Source organism: Onychostruthus taczanowskii, unplaced genomic scaffold (assembly GCF_017590055.1).
Source record: "Onychostruthus taczanowskii isolate IOZ18803 unplaced genomic scaffold, ASM1759005v1 scaffold119, whole genome shotgun sequence".
In the NCBI taxonomy this organism is placed as follows: Eukaryota; Metazoa; Chordata; class Aves; order Passeriformes; family Passeridae; genus Onychostruthus; species Onychostruthus taczanowskii.
This window is the reverse complement of record NW_024498340.1, coordinates 614,056-628,315: the sequence shown is the minus strand read 5'-3', so window position 1 is coordinate 628,315 and position 14,260 is coordinate 614,056. Positions and strand designations below refer to the sequence as shown.

The 14,260-nt window shown below is 44.6% G+C and overlaps 1 protein-coding gene across 2 annotated transcripts in view; it reads left to right on the top strand.

The window, feature by feature from the left end:
* TNFRSF11A (TNF receptor superfamily member 11a) overlaps positions 1–12,344 on the top strand; it is a 28,397-nt gene extending 16,053 nt beyond the window's left edge. Inside the window, exons 7-10 of one of the 2 annotated variants that reach the window (XM_041427781.1) lie at positions 419–526; positions 2,612–2,661; positions 4,301–5,132; positions 9,213–12,344. In XM_041427781.1, coding sequence (XP_041283715.1) covers positions 419–526; positions 2,612–2,661; positions 4,301–5,132; positions 9,213–9,595 — 1,373 coding nt within the window. In that variant the 3' untranslated portion in view covers positions 9,596–12,344. Of the gene's footprint in view, positions 1–418; positions 527–2,608; positions 2,662–4,300; positions 5,133–9,212 lie in introns of both variants that reach the window. The other variant, XM_041427780.1, reaches the window with a different exon arrangement.
* Positions 12,345–14,260: the final 1,916 nt, after the last annotated feature.

Here is a 14,260-nt window from a genome sequence, read left to right as displayed (position 1 = left end):
TTGCTTGCCTGACATGCAGCGATCCGTCATAACCTGAGATAAAGGACAAATTTCTCCACCTGTATCTGTAGTCTCCATGAAATGTGTGTCCTCTGTTCCCTGAGTGAGATCAAGCTCAGCCCAGGGGCCTGCTGGCAGCTTGCAAGGGAACATTGAGAGAAGCATGACCCGACAACATTGCTCTGTAACACCAGGATTCTGGGTTTTATGGAAATGTCTTGGTACCAGGTACCATCAGTGTGGCTGCTTGTCACAGAACTGCATAAGTGCTAGAGTTACTGTTCTTATTATAGAAACTAAAGATCAAATAGGAAGGAAAAACACCCCTCTCCTGTAGAAGAGCAGGTAAAATGAGCAAGGATTGTCTTACTGCTGAGTGCAGACTATGCTGATGGACTATCTCTTTTACACCCTGCAGGAACAAACAGGATCTTGTACGTGTTGATTGTCATCTTGTTTTTCGTGACACTAATTGGCATTGTCATCTTCATTGTATACTACAAGAAGAAGGGGAAAAAGCTGACAGGTACATCATAGCTAATGGTATTCATGGGTGTGACAGCTGTGGCTCTCTGTGTGCTCTGATTTCATGGGTAACCAACACATTAAGAAGCTCAGGAATTACACTGGACATTCTGTGCCATCCCTGTGTCTGTCCATATGCATACGCTTTATCTAGCCAGACTAAGAATTCCTCTCCTCTAGGCAGGCGGTAATTTACAGTGCACTACACTTGACCCATGGAGTGACCATCCTCAGGGCTGACATGAGTGTGATTGGAAGGAGGAGGGCTATTCCTGGGGGCTTTCACAGCAGCCTGGCTGCTCTGCATCCTGTGCACCTGGCACAGCTGGCCCCTTGGCTGAAGGGAAGCAGGGACACATAGAAGTCCTGTCTCCTTCACCTTACTTTCCCTCCCACCTGAAACCTGCATCTGGACAGGTTAAAATACGGATTTTAAAATTGATGTGTATTTGAGAATATGATGGAATCCTCAGGGCTGACATGAGTGTGATTGGAAGGAGGAGGGCTATTCCTGGGGGCTTTCACAGCAGCCTGGCTGCTCTGCATCCTGTGCACCTGGCACAGCTGGCCCCTTGGCTGAAGGGAAGCAGGGACACATAGAAGTCCTGTCTCCTTCACCTTACTTTCCCTCCCATCTGAAACCTGCATCTGGACAGGATTTTAAAATACGGATTTTAAAACTGATGTGTATTTGAGAATATGATGATGTTTTTAGCTGAAGACTGAAGTTCTGATGAGGTATTGAAGAAATACTAGAAGGCAGTAGTATGAATAGTTAAAGTATAAAAATAGAAAAATTCTAGCCAAAGGCATACTGGATAACAGTGGGATACTGAGTTTATTATTAATATAATAGAAATACCTTTGTATTCCTCTACTCTATGTTAAGCCCTGGGTCTCTTAGTGAAGGACATACAGAGGTATTGTTCTGTTGGTTCTTAATTTTTTCCCCCTAAACATGGGAAGCTTTTTCCATCATTTCCTTTTCCAAGTGCTAGCAATTTATGAAGAGTTTGGGAGCAGTGGAAAGGAAGACAGAACTCACTTCTTGTAAAGTGTATTTCAGCCCATGTTTTAGAAATAGGCTGCCTCTGCCACACTAAACATGGGTTGTGCTAAATCTGGAATTTCTGGGATGGGCTGGAGGAAATGGTGACTCTTCTCACAAACCAAATACTTGTGATGCAGAGCAGGTTAGGGAGGGAATGCAATTTCTTTGACTTTTTTATTGCCCTGCTGCTCTGCAGTGACAGAGCAACATTTGCCCCTCATGGCCTTTGCATGGGGAATCCTGCTCACCCGGCCTGGGAGAATTCCAGGCTCAGGAAGAAGCCCTTCCTGCATATTGTGGGTACTAGTGGTAAATCAACATCAGAGCAACAGAGTCATTGCTGGGAACTGGCAGTGGCTGCACAGCTCATCTATCTTCAGCCATGCAAAACCATCTTAAACTTCAAATGTACACGGGACTTGAGCCCTGCAAAGTCTCCTGAATTAATAAAAAGAAGCCAAGAATTGCTCATTGCTTCAGTTGTTGCCCTAAAGCATGTTGGACTTAAAGCTTTTTCTTGGGAGATACTCCAAAGAAATTGGAATGAATTTCCCCATTAAGCATACCCTGATTAAGTAGAGTATGCTATATTTGAGGCTGCCATCCTGTGGTTTCAGTGGCTTACCCTCTTTTCTCCAGGCTTCTCACTCCTGTCTGGGAAGGGCCTTTGGGCCATCCATGTGACTTCTCTTGAAATAGACCATTTCTGCTGTGAGCAGGTCGTTGTTGGGCCAGTCATAGCTTGGTGTGACATATGACCAGGAAAGAAACCCCATTTGATGTGGAACACAGTTTGACCGTGGTCTATTTTGGGAGTTTGGAAACATTTGTTCCACAGAAATATATCTCTGTTCCAGTTACAATGAATCCTCAGCTAGACCAATGCTGGGACACTTGAGCAGGCAGTAAAAACAGGCTTGCTGGTTTTATTTAATATGATATTGCGGGTTGTGAATGACTGTGGGTGTTTAGGTCTGTGGTCAACTTAAGTGCCTGCTATATGTTACAGCTACTTTTTTGTTTTCCCTACAGCAGATCTACAGAACTGGGCTAATGAAGTGTGCAGCCAAATAAAAGGAACAAAGGTAAAGACAAAGATGGTAGCATTTTCTCTTGTTTTTGTGTTTTCCTCATGGCATTCCTGACATCCCTTCTGAAGCAGATTCCAGGGTAATCTTTGGCTAGAAAACAAATTTCGAGTTCCTCAAAAATTGCTCACAACTTTGGCTTTTTCAGTCGGGTTTTCTGTAAATGTGAGGTGTGTGAAATCACCATTCACAAATAGCTTCTGAACCTGCTCTCTGGTTTCAGCCACTTTTAACAGAGATAAAGGTCTTGTGATTATTTAATAATTATGATGAGAAAGTTAATCATGAACCCACTGGTTGCTGAGCACCTGAGACTGCCTAGGAGAGAGCCTTTCTAAATCCTAAGTGCAGGAAAAGCTTCAGCTGAGTTTGCCCCTTGTTACATACCAGAGTACTCACAGGGAAGAAACTTGGATTTGGGTCATGCCAAAAATGCCAGGCATGCAAGGGATTAAACACAGAGCCATCAGCTAAAGAAACTGTTTGGCTCCTTAATTCTAGGGAGGAAGAAATCCTGCTTGTGCATTCCGATACAAAATAAGTAAGAGCTTTTGCTCTGGAAGAACACCAGCTCCATGCTTGAAACAGATGGTAGCACTGCTTCAAATTCATGTGCACAGCCTGCTTAACACAGTGGAAGTGGACTGAGGTGTCCCTAGTGTCCCACCACCCCTTCTAGGTGCTGTGATGAGCTTAGCTGTTGAAAGACTCCGATTTCATTGCTTAAAAGAAAAACCAAACATACCAAAAAAACCCACCTTTCTGAGCAGGCAGTTCCTCTTTTGTCTCATAAGTCTTCATGCAGCCTCCTGTCTTGGCAGCTGCTTAGGTCCTCTGGGACAGAGGAGTGAATCAACAGCAATTAGTGGCTGGCAGCACTTACACTCTCTTTTCTATCCTGGAAGATCTGAACAGATGCTAGAAATTAAAGGTATCAGCTCCCAAACACTCGTCTTTAAAGCACAACTTGTACAAGCTGAAGAAAACCCATGAAGTGTTTCCCAATCCTTTGTTTGGAGCCGCTGCCAAAAATGTAGCTTTACTTTGTCAGTTACTGTGACAACAGGATGTCATGGGCCTTTGAATTTTTTTGTCCTAGCCTTTCAGGTTAATACAGCCTTGCTTGTGTTTTCTTCTAGCTTGTCTCAGAACTTCTGAATCAACCCAGGATCTTTCTTCAGTCATTGCTGATATTAAAAATTCAGCCCCCAGTAAGGCCTTCACAGATCAATAGCCCTTCAGACACAAGGGAGTGTTTCCGAAACCTAATAAGCACTTTTGTGGGTCTTACTAATGGTCCATAAGGAACAGCAGAATTCAGCAACTCTTCTAGGTTTATTAACTCTTCTTGAGTGGCCTTGAAGAAAAAGCTAGGAATAGTTGTCTCACAAGACTGAATGTTATTGCTCCCCAGGCCACCAGATTCCGTTCTCAACACCTGCTGAGCCCAGCATCACCAGTCACAGTTTCACAGCAGAGTACAATTGCACATCAAGATTCAAATATAGCAGCACTGCTCAACCTCAGCAGCTCCACACAGAGGGAGGACTGTGATCTGCCTTTTCCTTCTTTGTCTAAAAAATAACTCCATGTTGATCTATGTGTTAAAGACGTTTTTACTTTCAATTTCTTTCAGGAACCCCCCAGGGATGCCCTTGTTACTGTGAACATCACAAATGCTTCTGTCCCCCAGACTGCTGAAGGCACGTGTCTCCTGGTCCCCTCGGGCTCTTCTGTCCCTGGAAAATCGTGCTGCACCTCTGGTCACACTCCTTGCAGGAATGAGAGTCCCAGCACAGAGCCTTGTGAGGCAGGAGAGTTTTCTGTGGTAACCGAGACTGATGATTACCAATTCCCACCAGTTCCCACGGAAGACGAGTACATGGATAAGGATCTCAATAACACTGATTATTTGTCTTTACTAAGTCAGACTGCCAGTAAAGCCGTGTCATCATTTTCAGAACCAATGGAGGCAGGGGAGAATGACAGCTTGAACCAGTTCTTTCCAGGTATTGGGAGCACAGAGGATGTATCAGTCTCTCAAGGCTTTCACCCTCCTTCCAGCACAGATGGGACACACATTGCCACGGACCAGCTTCTACAGAAATCTTGCCAAAATGCCCACAGTTGCCTGAAGGTAACAGGCAACAAAGACACAGATCATTTTGCAACAAACTGTGACTCAGAGAAGATCTGTGTGAGGTGTGGCATTTTGTACAGAGAATCTCCCCAAAAGTGTTACAAACCCTGTCGTGCTGCAGCTGACAGTACCTCCACCTCCCCAGAAACTGGTTCTTGTGCCCAGTGCACCTGTGGTTTTAATTTTGTCTCTGCTGGTCAGAGCACTCTAGCAAACGATCTTGGTATGGAAGATGCACCTTCAGATAGTACCAACGTGAAGTACCAGAACACGAACGGAAGCACTTCAGGGACACACAGAAGCACTTCAGACCTCCCTCCAGCATCTGGTAAGCCCATTAGGCTTCACCCATACACAGTTGTATGGGATTATTCACTTTGCTAGATCAGTAGTATTCAGAGGATCTGATTTAGGAGAAGAAAATTATTCTTTTTCACTTAATTGCCCTGAAGCTAGTCTGAAAAAATATCTGAAATTGTAAGGCCAGTTGGCTTGTATTGAATTCTACAAGAAGAATGAGCCCAGCAGGGGACCATTGTTCCACCCTGATTTAACTGGCAATGCAGAACCCACCTTCTGGCTGTCACTGCAGAGGCCAGGCAGTTCTGTTAGCAGAACACAATGTAGGGACCTAGAGGTTGAGCTAAGCAAGGATGCATAATGCTCAGGCAGATACTTTTAATTCACCGATGTGCACACATATTTTTGCCATTAGATTTTAGTCCAGTTACATTTATACAGTGCTCAGTGAAACTCCAGCTGGAGCTGTAAGCTGGTGGCCGTGGTTGGGTCTAAGAGATTATCTACAGTTTTCTGCTTATGGCTCTTTGTTTTTATTTGCTGGGATATAAGCATTCACATGAAATGGTTTCATACAGACACTGTTTCTCCATACACATATGCTTTGTTCCCTAAACAATTCTAAAACACTGATTACTTTACTAATTGTCTACCAATTTATTAATTGAGTAATTGTCAAATGAAAAGGAAAAAAAGCACTGAAGCAAAACCAGCAGAAGGGAAGTTATGCGCCTTCTCTGGATGAAACCTTCCTTCTCCAGACTTTTTTTGGTACAAAAGTCTGCAATCTGCCTGTAATGTGTTATTAGTCATTTTAGATTATAATCTCATAAAGTTAGATGGTCTATTTTTATTTATATCAGTGCACTGCCAAGCATAATGAGACCTTAGTGTTGAGTGGGACATCCAAGTATTACTGTAATACCCACAGCAGTTGTAAGCTGTTGCCTCTCTTTAAAACCATGTTGTTCCTTAAAATTTCTTACAGAGACATTCTTGTCAGTCTGCCAAAGCCCCAAAACAACACACTTGAAGGCCCTTCCTCTCTGAACATGCATTCCATATGAGAATCTGAAAGTGTGTAGCATTCATCTTCTGAAGAGCAGAAACTTTCTGCTGCTTCAGTTTCCTGAAATCTTGATGCAGTTTTACTGTCTGGTCTATACAAAATGCAACAGGAGTAAAGAGAACACAGATTATCTTCTTTATTATTGTTGGACTCTTGAGGTACAAGTGAAAGCCGGGTTATATTTGGTACTGCGGTACTGTTTTCTTTCTAAATATGACACAAAGAGAAAGAGAAAATATTAAAGAACAATAGAGCAACTGGGAGAGCTTGGATATAAGTGCTGTGCTAGCAAGTGCCATCTTAGATCTGCTGCACAACTCTTTATACAGGATTTTAATTGTGTCTGTGCCTTTGGATATGTACATGCTATAGTGCCATCTGGTGAAACCTGAGCACAGATACCGTGTTCCTAATCTGCCAGTTTTTTTATGCATGACTACAGGAAGATACTGACAGAGCTGTGGGCAGTATCAGAGCGTGGGTTAGTTGATCTGTGGGTACCCTGGCTTGTTGGCAGAGTAATTTTTCTGCCCACAGAATGGCCATGTCCCCCTGGCAGTGCCTGGTTGCATGAGGACTGGGACAGGGCTTAGCCACAGGTTCCTCACTGAAGCAGCCCAGGCATGCCAGGGCTGCATGTGTGGGTGCATCAGCATCTGTCATTTTGCTAGGCCTTGTGAAATGCCCAGATGGAATAAATGTGCATGTGAAATAACTTTCTGTAAAGCTTTTCAAAGCAACTGGAGCCACCAGGCTTTGCACACAGTTATGCTAAAACAGAATGGTACAAAAAAGTGTAGGTGAAAAATGGGAAGAAAAAGAGCATGGTAAATTCCATGAAGTTTTGGTCTTGGTTCACTAACACTCAAAATGACAACAGAACTGGTAAACTCTGTCCCTCCTGTGAAACAATCCTAGAGGACCAAAGTGGACCTCTGGACAGGTGCCCCTTCCAGGGCTCACCACTGGAGATGGAGGTAAGCCTTCAAGCAGTTCTTCAAAGCTGCTCACAAGTCCTTCTCACAAGCCTGGAGGCAGTCAGAACATGAAGGATCAGTTCAGGCCCACCTCAAATGCTGTGCAGGGCTACAGCATAACACGAGTGCAGGAAAACTTAGCTGACTCATAATTGGGACTGGTTTTGCAAAGCCTTTCACTTCCAGATCCCAAACCAGCCTGGTTTGGCAGTGACAAACAGTTCTCACCACCTAGAGGCCATTAAATGTCTCAGAGAAAATTATTTGCCTGCCTTGTTCCAGTTCTTAGTGGACAATTACCACAAAAATTAGTCTGTCTTTGTTATTAATATCAGATAATCTGAAGAGATCAAAAGGCTGAAACACTGCAGAGAACAATGCCTTCACTCTGAATGTGTCCCTTATAATTTTCAGGTTGGGAGCACTTTTCTTGCACAGTATAGGAAGCTCTTGTGTCCATTTTCTGTGCTTTCAGGCCTTAAATATCCTTTTGTTTCAGCATGGTGTCTTCAGAAAGCACAGAAGGTCTGCCAGCCACATTCAGCTAAACATTACGAATGTGTTAATCTGCCTTTTTTTTCCCTTCCCACTGCTACATATATTTCTAAATTTTTGATCTCGTGCTGAGCACTGGTAACTTTATTCACAGCACCTTTTGCAAGTGACAGGCAATCTGTTTAAAGACAAACAGTTATTTTTGTACTGCCGTTATGCCCAAGACTTTGATTCATGGCAAACAGCCACACTGAGTCAAACACAGGGGAAAGAACCAGCAGGGAAAAACTCCCACAGAGAAAACCCTTATGGACATCTCATGTTAATCAACAGCACTTGGGAAGAAAGCAAAGAGCTAGCAATGCAGTGGTTTAGGTGAAATAAATAAGATTGCTTAAGGGAGGCCTCCTGACTCCACACAGCTGGAGACCAGTGCCCAGTGCTGGTGTGCAAACATCACCCGTGGCCAATGGAAAACAGTATTTCTCTGGGCTGGGCTGTGTTTATCTGCAGAGAAAATGGGAATGTCTCAGGTGTTGAGGAATATCATGAAGAAAGCACAAAATATCTAAAAGGAGTCGGATCAGTCTGCAAGTAATGATGAATTGAAGCACGGCAGGAAAAATATTTCTTAGTAAGGGTGTTGAGAGGCTAGGAAAATTTTGTTGGTTTCTTCAGTTTATTTAATTTTCAAACTTTAGCAAGCTTGTTAGTTTGATGTTGGAAGTTTGTTCTCAGTTATTTTCTTTCTGCTCTGAGGAAAGTTTATTAATTCCCAGAGCCTGATCCTGCTGTCACTTAGGTCAGCAGCCCAGTCCTTGAATAGCAGAAGGATTGCATTTATATTGAAAAATCTCTAACCTCAGGCAGACTGACTGAAACCATAACTCTGTTAAGCTGCTATAATGTAGACTCTGTCTCTTCAATGGCATCAGTCTCCATCCAGCTAAATCCCTGCAGAGGCTAGATGAGTGCCAGAGTGTAGCTTCATGGAGGATCTGGACTATATAGTTGTCTGTTTTTTGGACACTGTGTGACTGTGTGATCTGCTGTTAAGTCTTTCAGTATTTATTCAGTAAGCCTGCTACCTAACCCAAATGGTAGGACCGATTGGGGGTTTATTGCCTCTTTGGTAAACAATGTGATTTCTGGGACTCTAGGAAAAAATAAATCTCATAATCAGAAATAATTAGCATCACAATTTCCTCACAAACCGCAGGCAGAGGCAGGTTGGACACTGCTTTGTGCATCAGGCAGCACAGGGGACATGAGATCGTCATCCTCTCTCTGGCTTCCCAGATCACAGCTCAGAGGGAAAATGTTTCCAACTCTTCCAGACAGGGTCCTTGTGTATGACAGACTTTGTCCTGAGAAGACAAAAATGGAAATAATGAAAAGGTCCAGTGGAAGGCATTGATTATAACAGCATCCTCATGTCACGGGGGAAAAAATAATGGAACAAGAACAAAGGCACCACAGCAGATTAAGTTCACTGCACTAAGTGTCCACCTTGTGAGGGGAAAGTATTAATCATGTGTGTCTTCTTTTCTCCCCCGTCCTTCCTTAGGAAATGTGACTGGAAACAGTAACTCCACCTTTATTTCAAGTGGACAAGTAATGAATTTCAAGGGAGACATCATTGTTGTCTACCTTAGCCAAAACTCTCAGGAGGGGACAACGGCCTCCTCGGGGCTGAGCGAGGAGAACGTGGGCAGCCCGGTGCAGGAGGAGAACCTCAGCCGCTGCGAGACGTTCGCCGGCAATGCCCAGCACTACAAGGAGAAGTGTGCGGAGCTGCAGGGCGCCCGCCCGGCCCCGGGGAGCGGGGGGCCACGGTGGCCTGGTGGAGCCCTGGCCCAGGAGTGGGGCCCGTCCTGCGGTGGACAAGCCTCCCAGCCCGTGCAGGAGGAAGGGAAGCTGGGACACTTCTCGGAGAAGGTGTTGAACTGAGGGGACACGGTGTCCTTGCTGCGGGCCAGGGCACCGGCACACAGCCCCCGACGGGGTGTGGGGCTGCTGCCGTGCTGCCAAAATCCTGGGTGTCACGACAGACTGGGAGACTGTTGCCGCCCCTGGTGTCTCCGAGGAAATTTTACAGCTGGAAGGACCCTCATGGCACATGTCGGTGGGGTGGTGGTGCTCTGGGTGGAGGTGGCCGATGACAATGGGCACATGCGTGAAGGTGGGCACGCTGCCCCTGTTGCAGAAGCAGCAGCAGGGCTTTCTCCTCTACCCTACAGGGAGATGGGCTCCCTGCCTGTCCCCCATTCCCTGCCGCCTCTCCCTGGCAAGTGGCAAAAGGGAGCTGAGATCCATCGATCTGGGGACTCTGTGAGGAGGAGAGCACTGCTGGCCAGGTGGGCAGGATGCTCCTGGAGAGGGCACGGTGTGGCCAAGGACTGGACTCATGGGGGCCCCTGAGCTCTGCCTCGGGGTTTCTTCTTTGCAACTAAGCTGTACCCATTTTGCTGGGTCTTGGAGGTAGAAGGAAGCCATGGTGCTGCTGAAGCCTTTGCCTCCCTGTGGTGATGTGGCAGGTGGCATCATCCTTTCCCATCTTTCCCCAGGGAAGCAGACATTCCAGTCCCAAATCAGCACCAGAGCCAAGGTCCTGGGCTGCCCCTTATTGACTTGTGGGTAAAAATAGGTGTGTGTAATGCTGCCACAAGCAGATGATAACATGCAAAATACAGCTGATATGCCTTAAAAGCATATCAGATTAATCTCGAGCAAAGAGCATTTATAGTGACCCTGATTCACCTCTGCCTTATTGCACCTCTCCAGAGGAGTTCAGACCTCTGGAGATGAGAGTGATGTGTGCCTGGTACACTGCTGCAGGAATAACATCACTATAGTTTAAGACAAAGAGCTACTAGCAGAAAGAGATAAAGGAAAAAGGGTCTGTGACAACCAGCTGTGGGTATTTCCAGGAGTTACAGGAGAGGGAAGGATTACCCAAAGATAGAGAATTTGGTCAAGGTCAAACACTCGTTCTTTTTTCTGCCCAAACAATTTTGTTATTCCCTTTGCTATTTTCATTAATAGGCAAAGATTTACTTAGGTAGCATGAAGCTATTTCCAGAAGTTGGCCTGTGTGAGCTGAAGTCAGAGTGTAGCTTATGAGCAATGGGACCAAAGGTTTGGCATTAAAGAATAATAGTAGTTGTATTTAGAAGAGAATCTTGGCTACTCAGCTGGCTTTGGTTCATGTCCAATATCCTGCAGCCTTCTCCAGCAGCCACTGTGGAGAGAAAGATGAAGGGAGCAAAGTCTCAAAGAACTCCCAAAGAAAAAGATAACATTTTTAATGATTTCCTGACAAGGGATAATTTTCTGACATTCTCCTGCAGGTGTGAGTGCTGCAGGCATCTATCTGCAGCCTTCAGGAGGGCAAGTGCTCTGTTTCCTGCCAGACAGCAAAGGGATCTCTTACCTAGTGTAGCTTCCCTGTTGGAAAAGGTCTCTGGTTGGAAGGGCTTCTTCCCATGAATGTTTTAAAGTTGAGGGGTTCACTGCATAGCTGCTGTTTGCAGTAGTACTGCTCTGTGGGGAAAGAGTACCTATAAAGCTGACAAGGTGATCTCTGTGTCACAAAGGGCTTCTCATGCATAAAACAAAAGGATGGGCTTAGCCACCTTCACCTTTCAGGAGAATAATTCTGCATTGTTTATATATCTGGGATGTAAAGTTCAGTACAAATGTGCAAGACTCTGTCTTGGGTGACTGGCAAAAAGGGCAAATGAACAGCCAGTCTCACTTCCACCTCTATGTGGCCTTTGAAAAACTAGATCACCCTGGCCTAGACTCAGACAGGCAGGTAGAGTGTCCCATTCAGTGATGGCCCAAGCTACCTCTGCCTCTCTGAAGGTGTGTAACTGAGGCACTCTTGTCTGTGGGATTATTTTGTCTTTCCTGCTGGATCTTTTACAATCTCTTTCTAGTCTCTTCTGGAGTAGTTCTGTATCCCCTTGGCACGGGTACAATACAGACAACGAAGCAGAACCACCATCACCTTCAGGAAAGGTGGTAGAGATATTTTCCCACTTCATCTTAATTTTTTCAGTTGTTTTTTTCTGGAAAGCATTCTGCAAGACATCAGTCCTGCTGGAAAACATCCAACCAGCCCCATTTACAGGGCAAGCAGGACGAATTCTTGCCCTCATCTCTGTGTAAATTACCCAGGTCTGTCTTTTTCTCCTTCTGCAGCTTCTTTCTTCCCTTGGTTTGTAAAAGGCCACCAGAGAGCAGGCTCAAAATCCTGGTTTGAAGGGAGATAATGGGAATTTATTGTGTGTCCTCAATGAGGACACATTTTTCACTTGTTGAATTTCAGGTTCCTACTGAGCAAGGATTGAAACTAGGATCATCAGCAAGCATGAAGAAATTATTCCCATATGGGAAACATGATGCAGCAACAGACCCAGTTCTTTTTCTTCCTCCAGAGTCTATTCCGAAGTGAAAAAACAATATCACAGCCATTAGCATGCTGCATGTTCCCTGGGTCTCTGCCTGGCTCCTCAGACCAGGATCCCAAAGGGACTTCTTTTTCTTCATGATCTCATTTGTCATCAGCTTGGAGCTGGGAGTGGTTTTTAGCATCTGTTTGTACAACAGGGACCTGTGCATTGGGCACTAATTTGGAGGCTTCTGGCTGCTATTGTAATACACATAATTAATGATAATAAAAATCTGAAATATCTATTTGAGAAAAGGTGAAGATTTTATTTGAATAAAGGGGGAAATGAAATACATTATTATATGCCTCTGCCTGTTTAAAGAAAAAGAAAAAAGAGCAAAATGTGAGCATAACCACATTCCTAGTTAGGCTTTTGTAACATTTTCTGTATGTTGAATTGTTTTAACAAGTGCTTGCCTTCCACAATGTGTTCTGCAGTGCTAATTCTGCACCTACACTCAGCCTGATAGGTGCTCTCATAGACTTGGTGTGGTAATGCTTTACTGCTGAGAACTAGGCACTGATTCCAACTAATTCCTGAAGTTTCCTCCTGCACAGCATGCATTTTTACAAGTCTTTTAGTTTGAGGAGTCGCATGAATTATCCTTGGTGAATACACTAGGTGTTCTAGAAAGTCAGCCACTTTCAGAGGTAGCAGGACAGGAGTAATTCATATTTATTCATTCCCATGCATATAGCCATGGGAAAACAAGGACACTGGAGCAGGCCTTCTTATTCCCACGGAACACAATATGGCATTGAAGACCAATGTAGACAGTAATGGCTGTTAATCTATGTACTTTGCTACATGTTCACACAGAGACTGGAAGTGACTCTGCAAGCTTATAGCATACCTGGGAGTAGCGCCACTAAAATGTCATTTCTACTTGTCCATTCAGGTTTCCTCCTTTTTATCAGGTTGATGGTATCTGACAATTACACCCCTGTGTCTATCATAAAACAGAACCCTGATGAAAGATGTCTTTGTGCTTATCAGGTATTTAATAGCACTCTCATTTTATCAGATACCTACATGCACATTAGGCAGCAGTGTCCTTGTAAAAATAACCTACCATGACTGAAGAATTCACTTCTGCAGCACCTTGGCAGACCCCAACATACACCCCTGTTTCCCATTGCTGTCACTTTGATAGTGTGGTTGCTTGGGTTTTCCTTCTGCCAAGCATCCAAGTTGGTTGTGGCCTCCAAGATGATTGTGTTGTCTCTGCAAGCATTGCTGCAGTCTTGCCTTCAGGCCCTCCAGCTGACTTGTCACATCTGTTGTGTTGTAAAATGTGAGCATTCAGAAGCATGAACTTTGTGGAAAAATGCTTTATTACAATTCTCTCTGGCTTTTGAACAAGGCAATGACCGCATAACATTAAAGAACCCTGTTGCGGTAGGTGACGATGCCAGAGTGTCCAGTCGGATGTGTTTTAACACTGCTTTTTTATTTCTTCTTCTTCTGGCTAGTTGGTTTATGGTTTCTTTGTTTTGGCTGAGGATTACCACAGCTCTTCTGGTTCATTTCTTAGCCTGCCTCACCACTTGGTCGATCCTGGGGTGTTGCAGTGGTTTTTACTTGCATCAAAGTTGACAACTCTGTTCCATCATGTTTCTATTGGTGGTCCCACATTTCTATACAATATATGCAGATGGCCATACATGAAATTGCTCCTATTTCAGCTTCACAGGAAACTGTTGGAAAGGTTTCCAAAGAGAGCAAAGGAGCTCAGGAGTGTTTGAGACCACCTGTGTGAGTGGGACATACACAAGTCAATGGGACTTGGCAGAATGCATCCAAAGCTTCTGGGAGGGCTTGCCAACACCGTTGCAGGGGCACACTGCAACATCTTTGACAGGTCATGGAGTTTGGGGGAAGTCACAGCTGACTGGAAAAGGGCAAATATTACACCCATCTACAAAAACAGAAAAAAGAAAGAGATTTGGGAAATTACAGATGAGTCAACCTCACTTGAGTACCTTGAAAAATTACGGAGTGGGCTCTCCTAGAAGCTATTTCTGGGCATGAAGAAGAAGAAGGCAACTGGGAGAAGCCAACACATACCTTAGCTAACTCAGCTTTTTCCCACTGTCAGCAGTTTGTTATTTGCTTCCTCATTGATTCCATAGAGACTTGGAAGCATCACCTTCCTCAT